The sequence below is a fragment of the Maylandia zebra genome, linkage group LG15, assembly GCF_041146795.1.
Source record: "Maylandia zebra isolate NMK-2024a linkage group LG15, Mzebra_GT3a, whole genome shotgun sequence".
Classification (NCBI taxonomy): domain Eukaryota; kingdom Metazoa; phylum Chordata; class Actinopteri; order Cichliformes; family Cichlidae; genus Maylandia; species Maylandia zebra.
Genome location: NC_135181.1, coordinates 34168563 through 34190460, shown reverse-complemented (window position 1 = coordinate 34190460; position 21898 = coordinate 34168563). Strand labels below are relative to the sequence as shown.

At 39.6% G+C, this 21898-nt stretch overlaps 3 protein-coding genes across 8 annotated transcripts in view; 1 reads left to right on the top strand and 2 right to left on the bottom strand.

The window, feature by feature from the left end:
• Positions 1-279: 279 nt before the first annotated feature.
• spx (spexin hormone) lies at positions 280-2803 on the bottom strand. Its single transcript, XM_014409321.4, has 6 exons — positions 2753-2803; positions 2224-2307; positions 2021-2078; positions 1832-1894; positions 985-1071; positions 280-435 (listed from the first exon to the last, which is right to left on the bottom strand). Exons 1-6 carry the CDS (start codon positions 2756-2758, stop codon positions 371-373), a joined length of 363 nt encoding a protein of 120 aa, XP_014264807.3. The 5' UTR covers positions 2759-2803; the 3' UTR covers positions 280-370.
• Positions 2804-8309: 5506 nt separating this feature from the next.
• Positions 8310-19059, bottom strand: golt1ba (golgi transport 1Ba). 2 transcript variants are annotated; one of them, XM_076874321.1, is made up of 5 exons: positions 18911-19059; positions 18129-18220; positions 15562-15740; positions 12602-12683; positions 8310-10273 (listed from the first exon to the last, which is right to left on the bottom strand). In XM_076874321.1, the coding sequence occupies exons 1-5, from the start codon at positions 18954-18956 to the stop codon at positions 10235-10237; spliced, it is 438 nt and encodes a 145-aa protein (XP_076730436.1). In that variant the 5' UTR covers positions 18957-19059; the 3' UTR covers positions 8310-10234. The 2 variants fall into 2 exon arrangements, with proteins under 2 accessions (XP_076730436.1, XP_004564814.1); XM_004564757.4 differs by having other exon boundaries at positions 18777-18917.
• Positions 18625-21898, top strand: part of recql (RecQ helicase-like) — a 20462-nt gene continuing 17188 nt past the window's right edge. For 2 of the 5 annotated variants that reach the window (XM_004564756.3, XM_076874320.1), the window contains exons 1-2: positions 19336-19486; positions 20355-20406. In XM_004564756.3, the coding sequence (XP_004564813.1) occupies positions 20397-20406 (10 nt within the window). In that variant the 5' untranslated portion in view covers positions 19336-19486; positions 20355-20396. Of the gene's footprint in view, positions 18666-19334; positions 19487-19596; positions 19676-20354; positions 20407-21898 lie in introns of those variants that run through there. The other 3 variants (XM_076874318.1, XM_076874316.1, XM_076874317.1) reach the window with 3 other exon arrangements.

The following is a 21898-nucleotide window of genomic DNA, read 5'->3' as shown; positions in this document are numbered from 1 at the left end:
GTATATGTTTTGAGTTTTCCAAGGTAATCTTGTGGTCTAATATTGCAAAAATTCTGATGTACTCTATTTTATTATTTATCATCACGTTTACACTTATCTTTCCTTGAATTTCCAAGTAACCTAATTTCAGTTCTGTTTAAATTCTTGATTCATATTTTTGAAATCTGGAGCTTCTTGATTTTGTTTTACAGGGATTGATTATATACCTGAAAAATAACACTGCCCATAAAAGTAGAAAATTTGCCCCAAACAGTTTCAATTAAACTCTTTTTATTAAAACATCACATTTCATATTTAGAGAATTTATATTTACAGCTTCCTTTTCCCCCACACAGAACAAATCAGAGGTTGTCTGGCAATGATACAAACATTAGAAATATTCCCTCTTCCACACTGGTAGCTCCTGGATATACACCTCATCTGCGTTTTCATCAGCTAGAAGAGAGGAACGGTAAAAGAAAGTATGGAATTGAAATTGAGCAAAAAGAAGAACAAAACACACATTTTGAACTAAATGCCACAAGATTTGAGATTTTTTTTTTTTTTCTATTATTGCCTTTTCACTACAATCTGAAGTTTATTCGAACTGGAACAAATTTAAAAAAAAAAATTCAATCTCTTTTCTTTATTAGGGCATAAAGGCAAATTTGTGTTGCAAAAAACCTTCATAAAACTGCAATGACACAGCCATGCTGACAACTACCATAGTACCATAGTTCCCACAACTTGAACTCTAACACCTAAATCATCTGTTTTCTCACAGAGATATTAAAGGACAGTTAATCATTTTTTTTTGTATATTTGGTCGGAGTTGCACTATGACAGTGTACAGTATATGAGTTACCCAGTCAGCTCTAGAAATATCTACCTTCTCTCAAAAACAGCTGAAGTGGCCATCATGGCATCTTGTGATGCTCAAAGCATGAAAAACATACATTTGAAAAACGTGTATATAGAACCCATAGGTCCAGATTCTGCTCTCACCTCCCTCTCTAGCTTGCTGTAGGAAATTAAGCAGAACAGTAGCAGCCTGGTCCACAGTCAGCTTCTCTGTGTTGTGACTACGAGTCTCTGACAATCAAGAAAACACAACACACAGTCCTGAAGGTGATTGCAGGTCAAGGTCCGCCATGAAAACCACTTACTGTGTATAAACATGGAAAGTTTTTTTTTTTTGTCATTCTTAATGAAAGTTAACTCTGTGAGGTCTAAGTCACCATCAGTGTTTACCATAAGCCCTGTGCAATCAAAATGTTTCCCCCCCGCCCACACATATCCAAAACCATTTTCATTTTTTTCAAGAGGCTATTTTGCTTTCAAATTAGTTATGGTTATCACCAATGATGACTAAAGGTTCTTTACTTTTTTTTTTTTTAAATTATTCATTTGTTATTACTTATTATACAAAGGGCAGCACGGTGGTTAGCACTGTTGCCGCACAGCAAGAAGGTCCTGAGTTCAATTCCAACATCAGGCCGGGGTCTTTCTGTGTGGAGTTTGCATGTTCTCCCCGTGTTTGCGTGGGTTCTCTCCGGGTACTCCGGCTTCCTCCCACCGTCCAAAGACATGCAGCTTGTGAGGATAGGTTAATTGGATAATCCAAATTGTCACTAGGTGTGAATGTGCGAATGAATGTGAGTGCGAATGGTTGTCTGTCCCTGTGTGTTGGCCCTGCGACAGACTGGCGACCTGTCCAGGGTGTACCCTGCCTCTCGCCCTATGACAGCTGGGATAGGCTCCAGCGCCCCCCGCGACCCTGAAAAGGACAAGCGGAAGCGAATGGATGGATGGATGGATTTGTTATTACATTTTACAGGATACTTTATTGTACCTAGGTGAAGAGTGTCGTAGACATCTCCTTCTTTTCGGTCCTCTGAGATGAACCTTCTTCCCTCTGAAAAAATGTTTTTAAAAACAACTTTATGGTTTATTTACATAACTAACTAAATAAATAGATAAATGGTGACAGTAAATGTTTATCGTCACCCTGTTCCTATTATGTCAGTAGCTAGATACATACGGGTGCCCTTGAGGTACAGCATAGCCTGCGGGGTCCAGTTTCTTCGCTGGAATGAGCCCTTTATAGAAGAAATAGTATTTGAAGCTCAAAGCTGGAGATATTTTTATGACTTTAGAATACTGTCAGAATATGAATAATTGTTTTGGTAATCTTGTAACAAAGCAGTTCAACAGGGGAAAAAAATTAAATCAAACCAGCCGTACCTTTGGCGTGCTCCGTGACTGGGAGATAAATGTTGCCAGTAATAAAAGTGTGAGTACATACGCTATTGTGACAGTCTTCAAACCCTGTCAGCAAAAAAGAAATGATCAAATCATGTCATCAGCATCCTTCATCTTCCTCACAGACCGACTCACTCAGATATGTGCCTTTATATTCACTTGAAGAAATCTTTTAATAATTAACTCAGTAACTGTGAAGCCTCAGTGAAAAACGTGTATATGCAATATATCTGTGAATACAAAGAAAAAAGTGAACTTTTAGTGAGGACATCTCCAAAATTACTTTGATATTTCTGATTGATTCATCTTTTAGAAAGTGAGATATTAAAATGTTTAGTTAAGATAACATTTTCCTAAATGACATTTTCAAGAAAGAATGCATTTCACTTTTTTGAGGATGCAAAAAGCCCAGATATTTTAAAAAAAAATTTCCAATGAAACCTGTTTTAAAAGAAAAATAAATAAATTCCTTCCACCAAAATACTGCAAACGTTTCATGCCTTCCACCTACCTTCATGGTATCACAGGTCCTGTAAGCCTGGCGCCTGCAGAGACGATGAGAGAGTAGAAGGTTCAGGGTAGCTGCTGGTGGTGTTTCCTCTGCCTCTACTTATATCCTCTGTGAACCTTCTATGCTCTGTCAAGATGCTGCCAGCAATAGGTCATGCAAGTTTGATGGAAAGGGGGCGGTTAGGAGAGTGAATGAATTGTGCCACTAATCGATCCAGTTCCTTTCACAGACAGCTGAAGTCTGTTGTAAAATACCTGTGAATTGAATCAAGCTTCTCTAAACACTTCCTGCTCCCCAGGGTGGTTTTTCAAAATTAGTCGGAGCTGCAGGCCATTAATATGAAATGTGGAGCACCCTGGATGTTCATAACAACAGCAATATTCTCCTCTGTGGTAATTTTTAATGTTTGCACCTTGCTTACTGGAGCAGTATACGGAGAGATGTGAGTTCATTTAATGAATCAAAAGGCAACATATCCACTAATGAAAGGAACAGTCCACAGCCTACAGGAGTGAATGAGTGATGTTCACTGTCGGTAATAGAAGAATATCACTAACTGCCCTATTTCCCACATTGTAGCTGGTTACTCAAAGATGCCACCAAGCATTTGTGTGCATTTTTTAATACGGTTACACTCATGGGGTGGCTGTAGCTCAGCAGGTCATCTGCTGATCAGAAGGATGGTGGTTAAATCCATAAGAATGGTTGGGCCGAGAACTGCAGGAGGTGAGATTTAGCTGTGGCGGTGATGTGAACGAGGAGGGACTCAAGGAGTTGGGTCACTGCTGCTGCTGCTGCAACGTGGGAAGGCTTGTCCACTGCTACTGTGATGTGGAAAGGATTTCCTGCTGCTACTGCTGCGAGGTGGAGGAATTGGGAATGTGGAGGTGATGAACAGGGCTTGGAGCGTCTCCTTAGCCTGGGTCAGAGAATGGGCAAACTCCAAAGCCACAGAGAGTTGGTGCAGGTGATGATTTTCCCAGAAAATGAGCCCTGGATGACTCATCTTTCAGTGGGATATCAGCAGAGTTAAGGATGATACTGCAAAAACTCAATACTAACACACCTCAATCTGTTAGGATCAACACCATCACATGTTTATCCATCCTTTATCTACAACACTGGCTCCCCTCAGGGCTGAGTCCTCAGCTCATTTCTCTAAACCCTGCTCACACATGACTGCAAAGCCAATTTCAGCAATAACCTCATAGTGAAGTTTGCAGATGACACAGCAGTGGTGTGGTCGGCTCCTCAAGTCAGTGAGACTCACAAACAGCTTCTTCCTCTGGTCCATTCAGATCGTCAACAACACTACCCCACCCACCTCACCAATCTGAGCCATGGTTTGAGTAGCCCCCATCACTCAGGCCAATCACACACAGGCCACTCTATTCGGTCTTCTCTTTGCACCACTTCCAAGCATTTTGCATCTTGTTTTGTAATGTGGGCCTATTCTCTCTCTCATTTTTGGATACATTCTTTTGTTTTGTATACTTTATATCCCACTTGATTGTATTTATTTCTCCTGTTTTATATTTCTTCCTGCTGTCTACTATTTCTTTTTTGTTTCAGCACAGTTGGTGTGGACACCCAGAATTTCGTTGTACATGTACAACAACAATAAAGGGCTATTCTTTTCTTTTGTTCCTTGTTTGTCCTTGTTGTTTTTGGTTTTACTGGTGTTCATTTGACACTGCATTTACCTTGTGATGTACAGGAGTGTTGCTTTTATCTTGACATTAGTACTCATCATTTTGAATTCTTTCTTTTCTAAACTGCTCATATTTTAATATTAATTAGTGGACATTTTAAAAATAAAATAGGCCATTTAATTAATTTGCCTATTTGTAGTTTTTTTGTGCGTGTGTTCATCTTCATCTACTTATGAGCAGTGTGCATGATTTGGTGTTTGTGTTTAGGAGATACAGTGGGGCAAAAAAGTATTTAGTCAGCCACCGATTGTGCAAGTTCCTCCACTTAAAATGATGACAGAGGTCAGTAATTTGCACCAGAGGTACACTTCAACTGTGAGAGACAGAATGTGAAAAAAAAAATCCATGAATTCACATGGTAGGATTTGTAAAGAATTTATTCATAAATTAGGGTGGAAAATAAGTATTTGGTCACCTCAAACAAGGAAAATCTCTGGCTCTCACAGACCTGTAACGTCTTCTGTAAGAAGCTTTTCTGTCCCCCACTCGTTACCTGTATGAATGGCACCTGTTTGAACTCATCATCTGTATAAAAGACACCTGTCCACAGCCTCAAACAGTCAGACTCCAAACTCCGCCATGGCCAAGACCAAAGAGCTTTCGAAGGACACCAGGAAAAGTATTGTAGACCTGCACCAGACTGGGAAGAGTGAATCTACAATAGGCAAGCAGCTTGGTGTGAAAAAATCAACTGTGGGAGCAATCATCAGAAAATGGAAGACATACAAGACCACTGATAATCTCCCTCGATCTGGGGCTCCACGCAAGATCTCATCCCGTGGGGTCAAAATGATCATGAGAACGGTGAGCAAAGATCCCAGAACCACACGGGGGGACCTGGTGAATGACCTGCAGAGAGCTGGGACCAAAGTAACAAAGGTCACCATCAGTAACACACTACAACGGCAGGGAATCAAATCCCGCAGTGCCAGACGTGTTCCGCTGCTGAAGCCAGTGCATGTCCAGGCCCGTCTGAAGTTTGCCAGAGAGCACATGGATGATACAGCAGAGGATTGGGAGAATGTCATGTGGTCAGATGAAACCAAAGTAGAACTTTTTGGTATGAACTCAACTCGTCGTGTTTGGAGGAAGAAGAATACTGAGTTGCATCCCAAGAACACCATACCTACTGTGAAGCATGGGGGTGGAAACATCATGCTATGGGGCTGTTTTTCTGCCAAGGGGACAGGACGACCGATCCGTGTTAAGGACAGAATGAATGGGGCCATGTATCGTGAGATTTTGAGCCAAAACCTCCTTCCATCAGTGAGAACTTTGAAGATGAAACGAGGCTGGGTCTTCCAACATGACAATGATCCAAAACACACCGCCCGGGCAACAAAGGAGTGGCTCCGTAAGAAGCATTTGAAAGTCCTGGAGTGGCCTAGCCAGTCTCCAGACCTCAACCCCATAGAAAATCTGTGGCGGGAGTTGAAAGTCCGTGTTGCTCGGCGACAGCCCCAAAACATCACTGCTCTCGAGAAGATCTGCATGGAGGAATGGGCCAAAATACCAGCTACTGTGTGTGCAAACCTGGTAAAGACCTATAGTAAACGTTTGACCTCTGTTATTGCCAACAAAGGTTATGTTACAAAGTATTGAGTTGTATTTTTGTTATTGACCAAATACTTATTTTCCACCCTGATTTACGAATAAATTCTTTACAAATCCTACCATGTGGATTCATGGATTTTTTTTTTTTTTTTTTCACATTCTGTCTCTCACAGTTGAAGTGTACCTCTGGTGCAAATTACTGACCTCTGTCATCATTTTAGGTGGGGAAACTTGCACAATCGGTGGCTGACTAAATACTTTTTTGCCCCACTGTATATATAAAATCTTTAGTCTATCCAAGCTGTCTCAGGGCGAGAGGCAGGGTGCACCCATAGACAGGTTGCCAGTCTGCTGCAGGGCTAATACAGAGAGACAAACCACCATTCAAATTCACATTCAAACCTATGGGCAATTTAAAATCACCATTTAGCCTAACCCCAGTCTTCTAAGTATTTATTTACTGCAATCTGAATCAAGAAATGCAAGAACTTGACTGACGCAGAGTGGGAATAGACAAACCTTGTTTAGCAAAGCTGCATTACAACAAGGACTTTTTAACCAAACTTTACACATGCAGGGATGGAACAATCAAGACCAGCTTTTTCATTTAGTTAAGAACATTTTTATTTATATAATTCTTTCCAAGATAAATATCACAAAGAGCTTCAGAACAAAAACAGTAAAAAACAAAAAGGGACAAAAGGTTTCCCCCAAAAGTTTTTGTTTTTTAGCTGCTTTGTAAAAAAACAGCACAGATGAGTCCACAGGTCACAGGCTCAGTGGGAAAGAGTTCCAGAGTCACTGTGGTAAAAGCTTTAGTTCTCTGATCACAGGGATCTGCTCGGGCTGCATCGGTGTCAAAGTTAAAATGTTGGGTTTTTTTTAAATATAGCACTTTTTTTTCTAGACTGGAGAAACATCATATCAGTGATAAAAAAAAAAGTTCTTAAAGGTGCTCAAAATGTGCTGAAAAGGGAGAAGATTTAACAAATACAATAAAAGCCCCCAGGTGGAACGTTATGGCACATTATAGGCAAGAGAGGTGGAAGAGGACCTGTACTGGGAAACAACACAGGAAAGGACTGTTCAGACAGATATAAGGAGAACCAATCCAAAGCAGACCCAGATACAAGCACCACGCATGTAGTAGTCAGCAGTTCAAAGGGCAGAGGTCAGGTCAAACAAAACAGAACATTCTTCTTCATCATTGGATCAAAGGAGGAAGACCTGTTCCAGTTAAATGAGCTTGATTAAAGACGGACTGAAAATGATCCAGAAAGCTGTATTTGTCCAAAACAGCTGTAAGCTTTTAGCCACACCCTTCTCTAACATCTTTGCATAAAAAATAATTTTAGATTGGCCTGTAAATGAGAGAAACTTGTTAAGCTTGTTTTTGTTTGCTTTTTAAGTGGCGGGATTCTTAAAATGAGTAGGCACTTAGCCAAAAAAGTGCTAACTATACAATTAAACATGTCAAAATCTTTCTATAATGCATCATCCTTTAATCGAAGCAGGTGAATGTATAAATGAGTTGAGTTCAACAAATGCTCCACTTTTTGACAAGAACACTTTAAACTGCAAATCCTGTCATTTGTCTAAAGTAAAGATTTTGAAACAGGAGCTGACCTCACTGTAACACGATATATGTTATCTGAAATGGAAAGAAGATCGTAAAACCACTGTTGGTCATTGTGAAGGAATAAGACTGTTCAAAAGCAGGGAATTTCACAGCCGCACAGGAATGTAAGACGCGAGCGCTAACCACACAGTAACGTGATGATCACAAATAAAGATGTCCCCAGAACAAATACAGTCCTTATTAAATGTAAATAATAAAAGTAAAAACCAGGTCCAGTGTGTTTCCTTTGGTATATGTGAGGCCAGACAAATGTTGGGTGAAATAAAAATTGCAGGTTCCTACAAAACTGCAAAAAATATATATCTGATGGGGAATTTATCAGAGTACTTGATGGGCAACACAAATATACCCTGAGAAAAAAGAAGCATATTAGCAGGTGCCCTTTCCAAGAGTTGAGGTGTTGTAACTAAAATAGTTACCATCATCAGGCGAGAACGCTGAATCAAAATATTTTGATTTTTGATTTATTAGTAGCAGAACAATCTTCCATTTAGTCTGAGTGCTGGATTTCTATTTTCCTCTCAGAGGCAAGAACTTTCCACATGTAGGGAACCTTGCTCAGAAGATGCTGGCTCTCTTCGTTCAACCTTTTTATGTAAACAAACATTTTTCAGAGATAAAGTTTAACAAATCCATACACTGAGATACTGAAGACATTCAATCTGACTTTAATACACATTTTCAAGCCCAAAATAGCCTCGATCTTTCTCACTCATTTTGTTCACAATTGTTTTGGAAATATTGATCAAATAATGATTAAATGTTGGCATTTTTACTCGTGAAATCTAAATTAAACAATTAAAAATTTATAATGAAATAAATACTGAGCAGGCTTGAGTTTAGTTATTGGTGTGGCCCTCTTATGTCTTGTGTGTTCTTATACCTTTATAAAATGAATTACTTACCCCCATCTATGGTGTATAATGGTGACAAAGTCATTGAACATACGCTACATTTTAGTCTAGGTTAAGCTTTAGAGCTGTTAGTTATCTAAAGTGTTACCTTAGATAAATCAGTATACTGACTGCGGGCATGGGCTGTTGAATGATTCTTATGTGCACATCTCATAAACATGAGAGTAACTTTTTATGCACACCTATTTCAGCTAAGAATATTTGTTCACACATATTAGTGAATTAGGCCCAAAAACCTTAGAATAGATTCAAGTGTTGCTTTTTTTGATCACTGTCATGTCAACACTGAAAACACTGAAAAAGCCTCACAGGCGAAAGAATTTTACAAACCTACTCGCTTATCCAACTCAGTGTTTTGGGGGCTTGAGCCTATTCCACATGCTGTCCCCTTTGGTGGAAGCAAACAGGAAAAGATTATAAAAAGTAAGACGGATGGCAAAAATATTATTCAATATTTACTGCAAACTATTTGAGTACTCTTTGAAGACCCTCCACAACACTGTCAAAAAAAAAAAATGCACATAGTTGTGCCACACTTGTGGTGCCTTAGCTTTATCTGGCCCAGCTGGGGAAAGTTGTTTCCTTTTTTATTTTGTAATAGTATTTTTTCAGTTCCACACAGAAGTTTTTATTGATAATAATCCTGTTTGGCTTTGTAGCCTTCTCTTATTTATTTAGCAACATCTAATATCACAGGTCTGATGCCTATAGTTAGTAGCATGTCATCTTCTGTTTAAATGTCTAATAGCAGTCACCCAACAACATTTCCTACTACCGGTTATTAAAAAAACAAACAAACAAAAAACAAGTAAATCATAAAAGCTAAAAAAAAAAGGCAGAAAATAATTTAAACTTTTGTTGTAATTTTAAATCCTAGCTCTCAAACAGTATATGATTTTGGTATAAAACTATTTTGTGCGTCAGTAAGGATTTACAATTTGAATATTAATTCATCAAGATCCAATGTGTCCTTAACTTGTGTGTTGCATGAACATTGTCTTTGAACACTTAACTCGAGAACTGTGTCTATCCCAACGAACGAGTAGACAGACTGCCACTCATAACAGATAAAGTCAAGTGATCATATTTAAAAAATAATTTATACAGAAACACTTCTAGCCAACACTGAACACAATCACAAAGAAATGGACAAAGTAAATATTCCAACAGCTGAACGGGGGTGTAACTGTAAACAAAATCCTGGATTTAAAAGCTTTTGTGCAAATTAGGTTAAAGCACAGGCACAAACGTGGCAAACATGGCAGGATGCACTTCCACTTCTTGTCCTTGCACTGGGTAGTTTTATCTGACAGTTCCACAGATTAAGAACATCATGTAGATAAAGTCGGGCCTTGAGGGAGTCTTCTATCCTCCTTTTAAACGCAAGATGCAGTCAATGGCGAAGGGATCGATGGCATTTGAAACATTTATTGTAGAGACTTTAGTGTTGACAGTAAGAAACTGATGGTGCGATACAGTGATGAATCTGTGATTGGTAGTGCTGACCACTGAAGTTACAGACAAAAACAGTCCTTGTCTGCTTGAATGTGGAAATCTGAATCTGATCTGTATATTTAGGTGCTTTTACTCAGCACCATGGGAGATTGTGATGCTTTATAAAACCTATAATCAAACAACTTTCTCTGGTTACAAAAAGTCACTGTTATACCATAGTGTTGCTCTCGCCCACTTTGTCCGCATACTGAAAGAAAAGAAAGAAACCGTGTTAAGTGACAACTTGTTGGCATTCAGGACTCATGTGGAGAATGTTTGGCACAGATAAATGTAGGAGCGGCTGAACTGCAGTGTTTGCGATTATCCTGCAACACTTTAAAGTGAAGCATGCATGACCTAAAGGGACACACCACAGCTGACAAGGCACAGTCTCAAAATTTCAGGTCATTTTTATAACCTGTTTGCAACGAGGTTGTGTGCACTACTTTCTGTTTAAACAAACAAAAAAGACGAGTCTAACAAGTCTGAATACTATACTTTCAGTACATAATCGCACACAACCTGATGGTGCAGGGAAACCCTTTCGTCCACCAGGGTAAAACAGGCAGCCTAGTATATACCAAACCCACCTCCCACTAGGGGAAACTCCAAAGTGGAACAGCCCCTCTCCAGGAAACACTTTTCAGAACCTGAGCTATATGTGCTGATGTGAGCCTGATGAGTATATCTAACCTGTATCTCTAACCAAAAGCACTTAGTCAGACGCCTTCCCCACAAAAGAGGTGACACTCCATGTCCCTAGAGTACGGGTCTCAAACTCCAGTCCTTGAGGGCTGGTGTCCTCAAACGTTTCCATGTGTCCGTTGCAACACACCTGAATAAAATTAGTAGGTCATTAGCAAGAGTATAGAACTTGACTGCATGCTGAAATGGCAACCCCTAACCCACAGGTGTCAGACTCCAGGCCTCGAGGGCCAGTGTCCTGCAAGTTTTAGATGTGTCCTTGATCCAACACAGCTGATTTAAATGGATAAATTACCTTCTCAACATGTCTTGAAGTTCTCCAGAGGCCTGGTAATGAACTAATCACTTGATTAGTTCATTACCAGGCCTCTGGAGAACTTATGTTGAGGAAAAGATATATGTTGAGGAGGTAATTGAGCCATTTGAATCAGCTGTGCTGGATCAAGGACACATCTAAAATGAGGACACCGGCCCTCGAGGTCTGGAACTGCCCGCCCCTGTTCTATACAGTCTTGCTAGTGACCTACTAATTGTATACAGGCGTGTTGCAACAGGGACACATGGAAAAGATTTAGGACACCAGCCCTCAAGAACTGGACTTCGAGACCCCTTCCCTAGAGCCAACGGGACCTCTGCCTTTGACTGCTGCCCAGTCCTTATTGCACTGAACCCCTACAGCACCTGCTATAGGTGGACTATTAAATACCAATGGAGAGAGAGCAGGTTAATGTCATTTAAGGAACTGACTTCCTTTTTAGATCTGAAGGCTATATCCACTTCTTTTATGCATGATACTGTTAAAAAAGAAGAAAATGTATGCACATATGCCCATAACTACAAGATTTTGTCAGGTTAGCCAACATGATAGTGGGAAATTGTGACAGCTAATCTTCCATAGAAGCTGGCTGTTTAGCTTGTTAAAATATTCAGTGGGTCATTGCAGACCAACTTTTTAAATCCTTTTGTCTGCAGTTTGTACAATTCATATTTCACTGCATTTTGCATGGTGCAGCCTTACTGTTAAAATCCACTGGGGCCATTCTGCGTGGGATTTGCAGGTTCTCTCCGGGTACTCAAGCTTCCTATCACAGTCCAAAGACAAGCAGGTAAACTTCACTGGTGATTCTCAATTGGCTACAAGTGTGACTGTCAATGTCTCTCAGTGCTATCCCTGCAATAGGCTGGTGGCCTGTCCAGGGTCACCAGCCTGGACAGGCCACCGACTCTTGCCACTGCAACCCTGAACTGGAGAAGTAAAAGACGATGGATGGATGGATGGATGGCTTGGCTGACTGGATGTACAACATGTCATCTTAAGATATATCAGTCTTCAGATGACATGCCTGTGGTGTGTGCCTTAAAGGTTAAAAAACAAAAGACAATTACCTGCTCCAAAAAGATGAGACTCAAAGCGTGTTAGATAAGTTAACATGCAAAGGAAAATCGGCAGTGACTGACCACGACTGCTGATTGTCCTCAGAGCCTTACGAAGGCTTAAGAAAAAAATAAAAATAAAGACAGATGCTCACCTCAAAACAAAGCTTCCAACACAACAGCATGGTAGGGGTATGTTTATTAGCCACAAAGCAATGTGTGAGACAAGCTAAACACACAAAACTACATTTAATTTTCCAAACTGCTTCCATCCTAGCTGTGTATGCTGAGCTCGTGTGTCTGCTAAATTGATTTTCAGTTAAATAACCATGGCATTTATTTGGGCAGTCTGGTTAATCTGTTGTGCTTGAGGTGTTTGAATATGATGATTAATGAAGAAACCATGCTGTGTTTAAACAAAAGCTGCACAGCAGGTGTGGAGCTGGGTAATACTCACTGCACTGATAAAGGGCAGGTTTAGGATGGAGCCAAGGACTGGTATTCTCCTGATAAAGCCTACAACCACTGGAAAGAAGCCCCTGGATGTGATTAAAGAAAGGAGAGTAAGACAGAGGGGAGAAGCCAAAGACAATTCATGAAAAAAAGTGTTTTTTGATTATTACATTATTTGAACACGTGCATGTCTTTTTTAGTCAGAATTCTGACTTTTTTTCCATCAGGATTATTTTTTCTCAGAATTCTGGAAAAGAAGAAAAAAAAAAAAAGACGTGCTCACTTTTCCCCCCCAGTAGCCTAATCCTCTTCCGTATGAACCAGACCAGATGACCAACTTTTATGCATAAATGTTTTTATAATGAAGATGGAAAGAATCATCCCACAGGTCGATTATTAACACCAAGTTGTTGCTAGCTCTCAAGGCTCCTCAGAACTGGGCTTGGTCTTCGTCTTTAAGCATTATCTGCATCTCTTGGTTCCATCTTAATTATCCGGTGATAATTTTGGAATTGACAGACTTTCCCTTGTCAAGTCTATTTTGAAAACATTTTCTAAACAACACTGGCTAAAATGATATCTACCACATATTAGCACTAACCTAAAAACTCCTGGGGCCTGTTCTTCGTACCTCGCTAAGTAAGTTAGCTGGATTAGATTGTTGACGATTTCGCGTGATCTTGGATCGTTCGGTTCCCCGAAGCTCATCCGGGACTTGCTGTCATAGCAACAGAGCTCGGGAGCAGGTTTACTTTATGTAAACAGGATTAGATCGCGGCCACGCAGGTATGTCCGCGTCATTCATACGAAAGCAACAGCGATATTCCACCACTGTTTCACCATAAATAAATAACATCAATGTAACTAAAGATAATGCAGCACTTGATCCTTTTATTGATGTCACACAGATACATACAGGTCATTTCCTAAAAAAGGGAAATGAACTATTAACATTCTATTACATGTATGTGATTATTACAGATGTAATTCATATTTCAGAGTAGTAATTGCAAATTACTTTGTGTAATCAAGATGAGAGACCACGGCTATAAAAGCGAAGGTGGATTTGGGAAGCCTGTCGCAGCCATGTCCTGTCCGTATACGCGAGCAGCCCATTGCGGAAGGTGCAAGATTGATAAGGAGAGTCCTCAGAATCCAGCGTATATTGCGGGACAGACAGGATCCTTTAGCTCAGCGTGACAGTGTGCTCATTGAGAGATATCGATTTTCCCGTGAGGATATTATTTACTTAACCAACTTGTTGACGAGGGGGTGCAGGACCACCACCTGTCTTTTTTGCTCTGCCCTTTTCTTGGTTGCTTTTATGAACAAACAAACAGATCATTCCAGGGTCTCTTTCCAAGAGACGAAAAGCAATATAAGTGATAAATATTACCATTCTGTAGAATATTCTTATATTTCACTTTTACTTGTTCCCATGTTCTAGTGGGTCCTGTTGTGGCTCTAATGTGAAAGGGGATATAATATAACAATATAATATAATGTAATATAATATTGGATAATATAGTGTAATATAATAAATCTATGAATAAATAATAAAGTGACTGAATAGTGGCATTGTAAAGCGCTTTGGGTGCCTTGAAAAGCGCTATATCAATCCACTCCATTATTATTGTTATTATTGAATTACCTACGAGTTTGATTTGTCAGCAACTTTCTGCCAGCCCTCTCTCCTTGCTTTTGCAGCCTTTGCAGTGTTCCCTTGCGTTTTAATTAAACTCTGAAACTCCTGAAATCCCTCAATCAAGAGTTCTTGCTCTGCTGCCGGAAAATACCGAGCGCGCCCCTTCGACATTTTCGCCGACCAATCAGCGGGTTGCCGATCAATGTTTCTACTATCGATGCGTAGCCCCTTTTACGACACCCAGTGATGTCACATTACTGCGTCCAGCTGTACTAATCGTCAACAACAAGTGTGTTCGGGGAACCGGATTAGCGAGCTCACGGTTAGCGCGATGGTTTGGTCTTGGATGTGTCATTTGATCTTGGATGTAGTGAGCGACGTACGAAGAACGGGCCCCTGAACTGAAAAGCTTCAGTTGAACCAAAATGCTACAGTGAAAATACTGACAGGGACTAGAAAGAGAGCAAATTTCTCCTGTATTGGCTTCTTATCACTGGTTCCCTGATAAATCCAGAATCGAATTTAAAATCCTTCTCACCACATACAAGCTCTTGAATATTCAGTCCCCATCTTATCTTAATAATCTCAAAGTACCATATTAACCCAACAGAGCTCTTCACTCTCAGACTGCTCGCCTATGTGTGGCTCCTAGGATATTTAATTCAATTTCATGTATATAGTGCCAAATTGCAACAACAGTTGGCTGCGTCTGTTAATGCTCCCTCGCGTCTCCTCGTTCTCTCAATATTTCCAAAGTGTCTCCAGGTATTCCCAGTGTTCCAGGTTTTCAGTTTGTTAGGAATTTAGCTTTTACAGTGTATATATATATTTTTTTAATGTTCATGCTTTGTTCTCAACCATAATAAATGGCTCGCCTGATCGTGACAGTAAGTCTATAGACCACAATTAATCAACCCAACCCGGTGATGTCATGTTCTGTGCAGACTCAGGATGGTGCTAAACTTGTTTTAAAGACTTTGAGCAGTTATTTCTTAAATCCAGAAATAAGACAGACAGTGCGAAATCCATGGCAGTTTTTTAAAGCATAGTACTCCATGTAGTGTTTCATGTCCACTTTAAGTCTTTAAACACACTGCAACTTTGATGAAAACAGTGCTTTCCAAAGTGCAATTTAATATATAAAATTTAGGGCTTTTCAGGACTGAGCCCAAGTTTCAATCAGATCTCTCAAGTCATCCTGCTTCTTTCATGTAAAGAATAAGTTTACTGTATCTCAGGTTTCAGTGTTTCGTGGGCTCTTTAAACAAGATAACTGTCAGTCTACTGAATCTGTTGTGTGCCTTTTGTATTCATCTTACCTGAATAAGAGAAAAAAACCATAGATCTCGAGCAAAACTCCAATAATGGGCCAGCCAATCAACACCACAAACACTCCTCCCAGGAAGAAACTGGTGGCCTTCATCTTGTGCTTCTGGAAAAAGAAGCGGAAGGTCCTCTCAAGGCCGATGACAAAGGAGAGTCCAGCAACAAAGAGAATCTGCAGAGACAAAAAAAAAGAGTGGAAACATATTAGAGAAGGGTTCAAAACTGCAAGCACACGCAATCAAGTATCCAGTGTTGTCATTGGCATCATATAAATACCAAACAGACTGAAAGAAAGCAATTATTTGCACTAGTATGAATGAAGGAAAAAACACTGGAGTTTAATTTTATTGGTTTTAAATGATAATTGTGTAGCCAGTAGAGTTGCCACAAACCAAATGCATGCAAGCGGTTAAGAAACTTGTCCTCTGATTCAGTTTTGGGTCTGCCAGACCTCTTCCTGTTAGAGTTTGTTTCTGAGTGTCTTTTGATGTCTTTTTGAAACTATACTCACTGACACCTTGACTTTCTTTGCAATTTCTCTGTAGGAAAGACCTAAATTTTATGATGGTCTGTCTCTCTTCCATTGTTAATTGCCTTTTTCCTCACCATTTTTGTAGCAACACACTCCAACACTGCTTTTATGCAGACAGAGGGTGCTGTGAGTGATCTAGAAAAGTTGGAACACCTGTAAAAATTAGTAGCACCAGCTTTCAAGGCTTGATCCGAACAGCTTTAAATGGTTAACCCATTTTGTGTTTCCTGAAAAATGCCATCTGCAATTCTGAAATGTGCATTACTTTTTCAGTTTTGGGTAACCTTAGCTTTTTTTTTTTTTTTTTTAACCTGGCAGTTCATAACTTACCTTTGTACCTCGAACGACTTGAATTCCAATAAATAACTGGAATGTTGTTGTTCTAAACGTTTTGACTGGTAGGGTATATTTTCTGTGCTTACAGAGAATATTAGAAGGAACATTTTTAACACTGTGCAGCACTACAGAAAAATCCAAAATGCAATCCTTTTTACAAGCAGCCATATTGCTAACGACAAAAATGATGAATGTCATGATTTTGAACGTGTCAAGTCCATCTATCCAGTGTTAGAGTAAAAGCCTTCAAGCAATACTCCCGGCATGATGTATAAGAAATTCCAAGCAGGTCCTGTTTATTCTGAATTTGTTTCACGTTAGCAGGAAGAAAAGGTCTAAGAGACCTGCAGCAATAAACCATCTTAAAAGATGGTTTATTGCTGCAGCCCATGTGGCAGGACCCTCTGTCACAAAGACTGCTCAACTGGACAGTGTATCCGTACACTGCCTAACTGCCATTTACATTCAGATCTATGGGAAATATGTCATTAAATAGATTAGAAAGTATGAATTGCAGTCTGGCACATAACTGATTTAGTTTGGTAGCAAAGGCAAAGAGCAGCTCTTCCAATAATAGTCCATCATTAGTTCTATGACGACAGATATTGATATTAGGGTTACAGTGGATATTCAGAGCACTATAAAGCAAATAGAGGCCGTCAGCATCGCAAAAAGTGAGACACGCAGAAGTGAATACATTTTCAACAGCTAAAAAAAACCAAGAGATCATGCTTGAACCTTTGACCTCTATGGTGAGGTGATTGGGTGCTTCTCTTATGTTTAGCAGTAATAGCAATCCTGTGACATGAAACATTATTGTCCAAATGGGAATGGTCTTTTTCATGATAACATTACCCCCTTTCATGGGACGATTGGGCTCACTGGAAGGTTTATATGTGTTAAAATCACGTGAATCATAATTGCAGTCAGCTGAATATCTATGAGGGATTTTGGATTCAATTCAATTTAATTTTATGTATATATAGTGCCATATCACACAAGAGTTACTTTAGGGTGCTCTATACCATAAGGTTAAGACCCTACAATGATACAGACAAGCCCCAACAATCAGATGATCCCCTATGAGCAAGCACTTTGGTGACAGTGGGAAGGAAAATTTGCCTGGGAACAGGAAGAAACCCCCAGCAGGGCGGGGCGGCCATCTGCTGCGACTGTTTGGGGATGAGAGGAGGAAGACATGCTGTGGAAGAAAGTCAGATTTTAATAACTAATAACTAAATGGACCTAAAAAAAGGAAAGTGAAGAAGAAGCACTCAGTGCATCATGGGGAGCCTCAAAGATTTATGGTCACCTGATCCAGCCCTAACTATGCTGTTTATCAGAGACTAAAGTTTTCAGCCTAATATACATAGAGAGGTTGTCTGTCTCCCAAATCCAAACTAGGAGCTGGTTCCACAGAAGAGTGGCCTGCAAGTTCATAACTGAGACATTTTATTTTAGTTATATTTCCTGTGTAACTGAAATAATGCAAATGTGACACTGCTGAGAAAGTGAGGCACTTTGATGCTATTAATGATGCTGTTGCTATGTTTATGTGAAACTAAACACAGCTGGATCACACTAACAGATTATAATTAATAATAATTGTCACGTGTCACACAGTAATGCATCTGCGTAATCAGAAGTTGCACTTTTAGACATCCTTTGGAACAACAACAACAGGTTACTCACATTTCCAATAGCCAGAAGTGCTTTGTCAAAGAACAGGATCATCCCGAAGAAGAGGAAAAACACGCCGAAGCCTGTTAATCCCATTCCAATCTCTGAAGGACACACAAACCATCAGAGTCTGACATTTAAATCTTAAGATAACATGAAGAGATAATATTTTGTTACACGTTTTTCTACGTCGAAAGCAAACCAATTGGTTTACATCTCGTTACGGACACATTGACAGAAGCTATGCTCGGCATGTCAGAATGTAATCCTGCACATAGTCATAACTCTAACAGACTTATTTCAAATTAAAGCACACGGAAGTACTCCAATAACACATATGCAAACAAGGATGGCAGAAATATCCACAATAAGAATCACAGCAGGGCTTCCAAAGGAGCTCCGCTGCTCACGCTGAATGGTAAAGTTGTCAGAGCGCTTAATAATGTACTTGCACGTAACTCTGGTCGTTCTAGTGGCTACAGCGGATATTATCGGGGGGAAAGCTGCTGGCTATTTGTGCCACTGAATGTCATGAGAGAAAAATGAAAGGTAACTTTCTTGTACTGACAGTGCTAGTTAGCACTTTGAGCACTGCAGCTCAAACTAGGGTTAGCTCAGACAGCAGGAACCTACGGATACACTCAAAAACACAGCTCTTACTTTGGGAGTCCGTTAGAGAAATCATCTTGATAATGTAGCTGGATGAGACAGAAGCAGAACAAAAAAGCTCTTCTCAGAATAATTTTGGATGACAGCTGCCACTGCAGCAACAGCCACGTCTTCCGGAAACACACCTTCTCTCGCTGACATCTTCCGGAACAGCGTCCATGACGCATTCATCTTGGCAACTTTCGTTCATTAAGATTATAGTTAATAACATAACCTTCACTAGGACACATATACCACGTAGCTACCCTGCTCTATTATAACACAACATCTGGATTGCACATAGCAGAATATGTTGCAAAATAGTGGAACGTAACAACACATTTGCTCATCTTGAATGTACCACATTGTGCGCGCTTGTTTTAACGCCTGCGTTTGGTCTGTCAGGCAAACAATGTAGAAATGTGTAACTGCCTGATTGCTTTGTTTTCACCCAGACTTTCCAGTTTACCTATTAAACGCCGACTTCATGTATTTAAAATGTGTAATATATTAAAATTGGTTATAGTTGATAAAGGGTGTAAATCGTCCAGCAGGAGAAGGTATTTGCAGACAGCCTAGTGGATTAAGCTCGGGGCGAAAATGTCCCGAGTCTTCTCTGATGCATATGCTTCCGAGTTTCTTTTTGTCAGTCTGTCTGTTGTAGCAACTGAGTAGCTGCTCCAACGGGAAGACGTGGTCGTGGATACAGTGTTTTTTCAATGGTTAGTCGATTGAAATTTGTGCGTTTCGAAGTTTTGTCGCAGAGGCTAAATTCACCAAGAAAGTGAAAGTGAATGAATGACGGTGGTTCCTTTGAGCTAGAGGAGACTGAGTTACTGAACAGCACTCTCCAGGCTCCTGATGCTCATTACCATAACAAACTAGCAGCTAGCTACAATGCGATCAAACAGGTGCACCGCTTTAGAGTCTAGCATGTTACCTTTATTAATATTCATTATATGCACTTTATGTGCATATAAAAAAAATCTGTGACATAGTGTCTTTTACTGCATGTAGTAACCATGAGTCTTTTGGCGTTTTCACTATTTTTCTCATTTATTATTTTTTACCTATTTAATGTAATGTAATTTAATTTAATTTTACGTCCAGACCTTTGTGCTGCTGTAACAGGTTTGTGGGATTAATATTAGTCTATGCCTATTAAGCCTGGACAGCGTAATGAATTTCACGTGGCTGGCTAAGTCTCAGTAATATGGAGTAACTTTAGCTGTAGTTCTGATTCTGAATTTTTAATTAAATTTAGAAGTAAATCGTCTGCTTAAGAAATTACAACATGAACGTTTCCCCGAATTTTAACACGAGTAATAAATTTTAAAAAAGAAATTACTCCAAGTACTCATTCACAGAAATAAATAGAAACAAAATGGTCTGAACACCACTGATAAAAATGCAGTCCGCTTTACATTCAGATATCTCACTGGCAAATAAAAATGAAACTTATAGATGTAGAAAGACGACCTTTTCTGTCGACTTTGTACCGTTGTTTCCGGTCATACATATTATCATACAAAATCATGAAGTTGACTGTTTTTTAAAGTTTATTTTTTATATGGTTTATGTCTGTGACAGCCTGAAAGCTGATTTCCTCCTGAGCACATCAGACTGTGAAATATGAATACAGGTAAGTATTTCTGTTTATACTTTTTAATATTTTTCCAATTAATTGTTTGCTGAGTTTTTTGTGGAGCAGTGAACAATGAACAGTACTGATATGCATACATGTGATAAAATAGCTGTGATAGCTTTTGTATTGGAGACAATGTTGTTAGCATGGTGACTGGAGACGATAACACTGCCACAACTCCAGAGGGAGGTGAAGGAATAAGATCATTAACTGCGGGGGTGTGATTCTCAGGGCTCTTGTTACTGTGTAGGTGTGAGACCTGGCTGTCTACTCTGCCCACTCTAACAACACCAGTCCACTGAGAGAACATGCTGCACATTTCTGTCTCTATGAAAGGAGCTGACGGTACATAACGTATCGCAGATATAGCCAACACAGTAATGAAAGTGCTCCTTTGGTTTTCAAGACGTCACTGTCAGTCACACTGTCATAAAGATGTTTCTTTATTTAGATTCTATTTTGGTTGAATCCTTTATGCCTTTTATTTTTAATTTAGATGACTGTGTTTTAACAAAGGCTCTCTTCCGATCTCCTTGGGTCAGCTAAAGGGTGAATGAATTAAAGCAGGTAGGACCAAAAAGTGCACCGCTAAAGATAAAATCAGACCCTGGTAGAACCAGGGTTGGGGGGAGGCGGCCATCTGCCGCGACCAGTTGGGGTGAGAGAAGGAAGGCAGGATAAAAGACATGCTGTGGAAGAGAGCCAGAGATCAATAACAAGTATGATTCAGTGCAGAGAGGTCTTTTAACACATAGTGAGTGAGAAAGGTGACTGAAGAAGACTGAAAGTAAATGCAAAAAAGTAAAAATAAATCATTGTTACTGGTACTGACCTTTAACGCTGACTGAAAACAATTATATGGTGACAAAATGAGAACGTTATCCTCTTTTTTTCTTTTTTCTTTTTTTTCTAAAAAAAAAAAGTTACTGGTAATAGACAACCTAACTAGCATTTAGAGGGTAAATTTTTTTTTTTTTGGTTTTAATGACAAGGAATGATGCCAATTTGAGAAATCGAGTGGAAACTGTTTTAATATGTATTAATTTTATAACATTTTGTGAACGTAAACAGGTGGTGGCCACATTTGTCCACTAACAAGCTGAGTGGGAGTTTTTTGTTTTTTTTTTCTTTTCAAAAAAGTAATGACTCATATATAATCGTAAAAGGTTAATTATTGATATACATTTAACTGCAATCATGGTTAGAAAATAAATCAGATTGCTTGTATTATTTGGTAAAAAATAATTATTTTATCCTTTTATCTCTTTGTAAATCATCAGAATGATGTGATGTAACTGGTTTTGAAAGGGTCAAAATTCTGAATTTTATGACTAGGACTGGTGCTAATTTAAAAACTCAAGTCAGACAAAGTTTCATCCATCCATCCATCCACCTTCATCCGCTTTATCCGAGGCCGGGTCGCGGGGGCAGCAGCCTAAGCAGAGAGGCCCAGACCTCCCTCTCCCCAGCCACCTCCTCCAGCTTATCC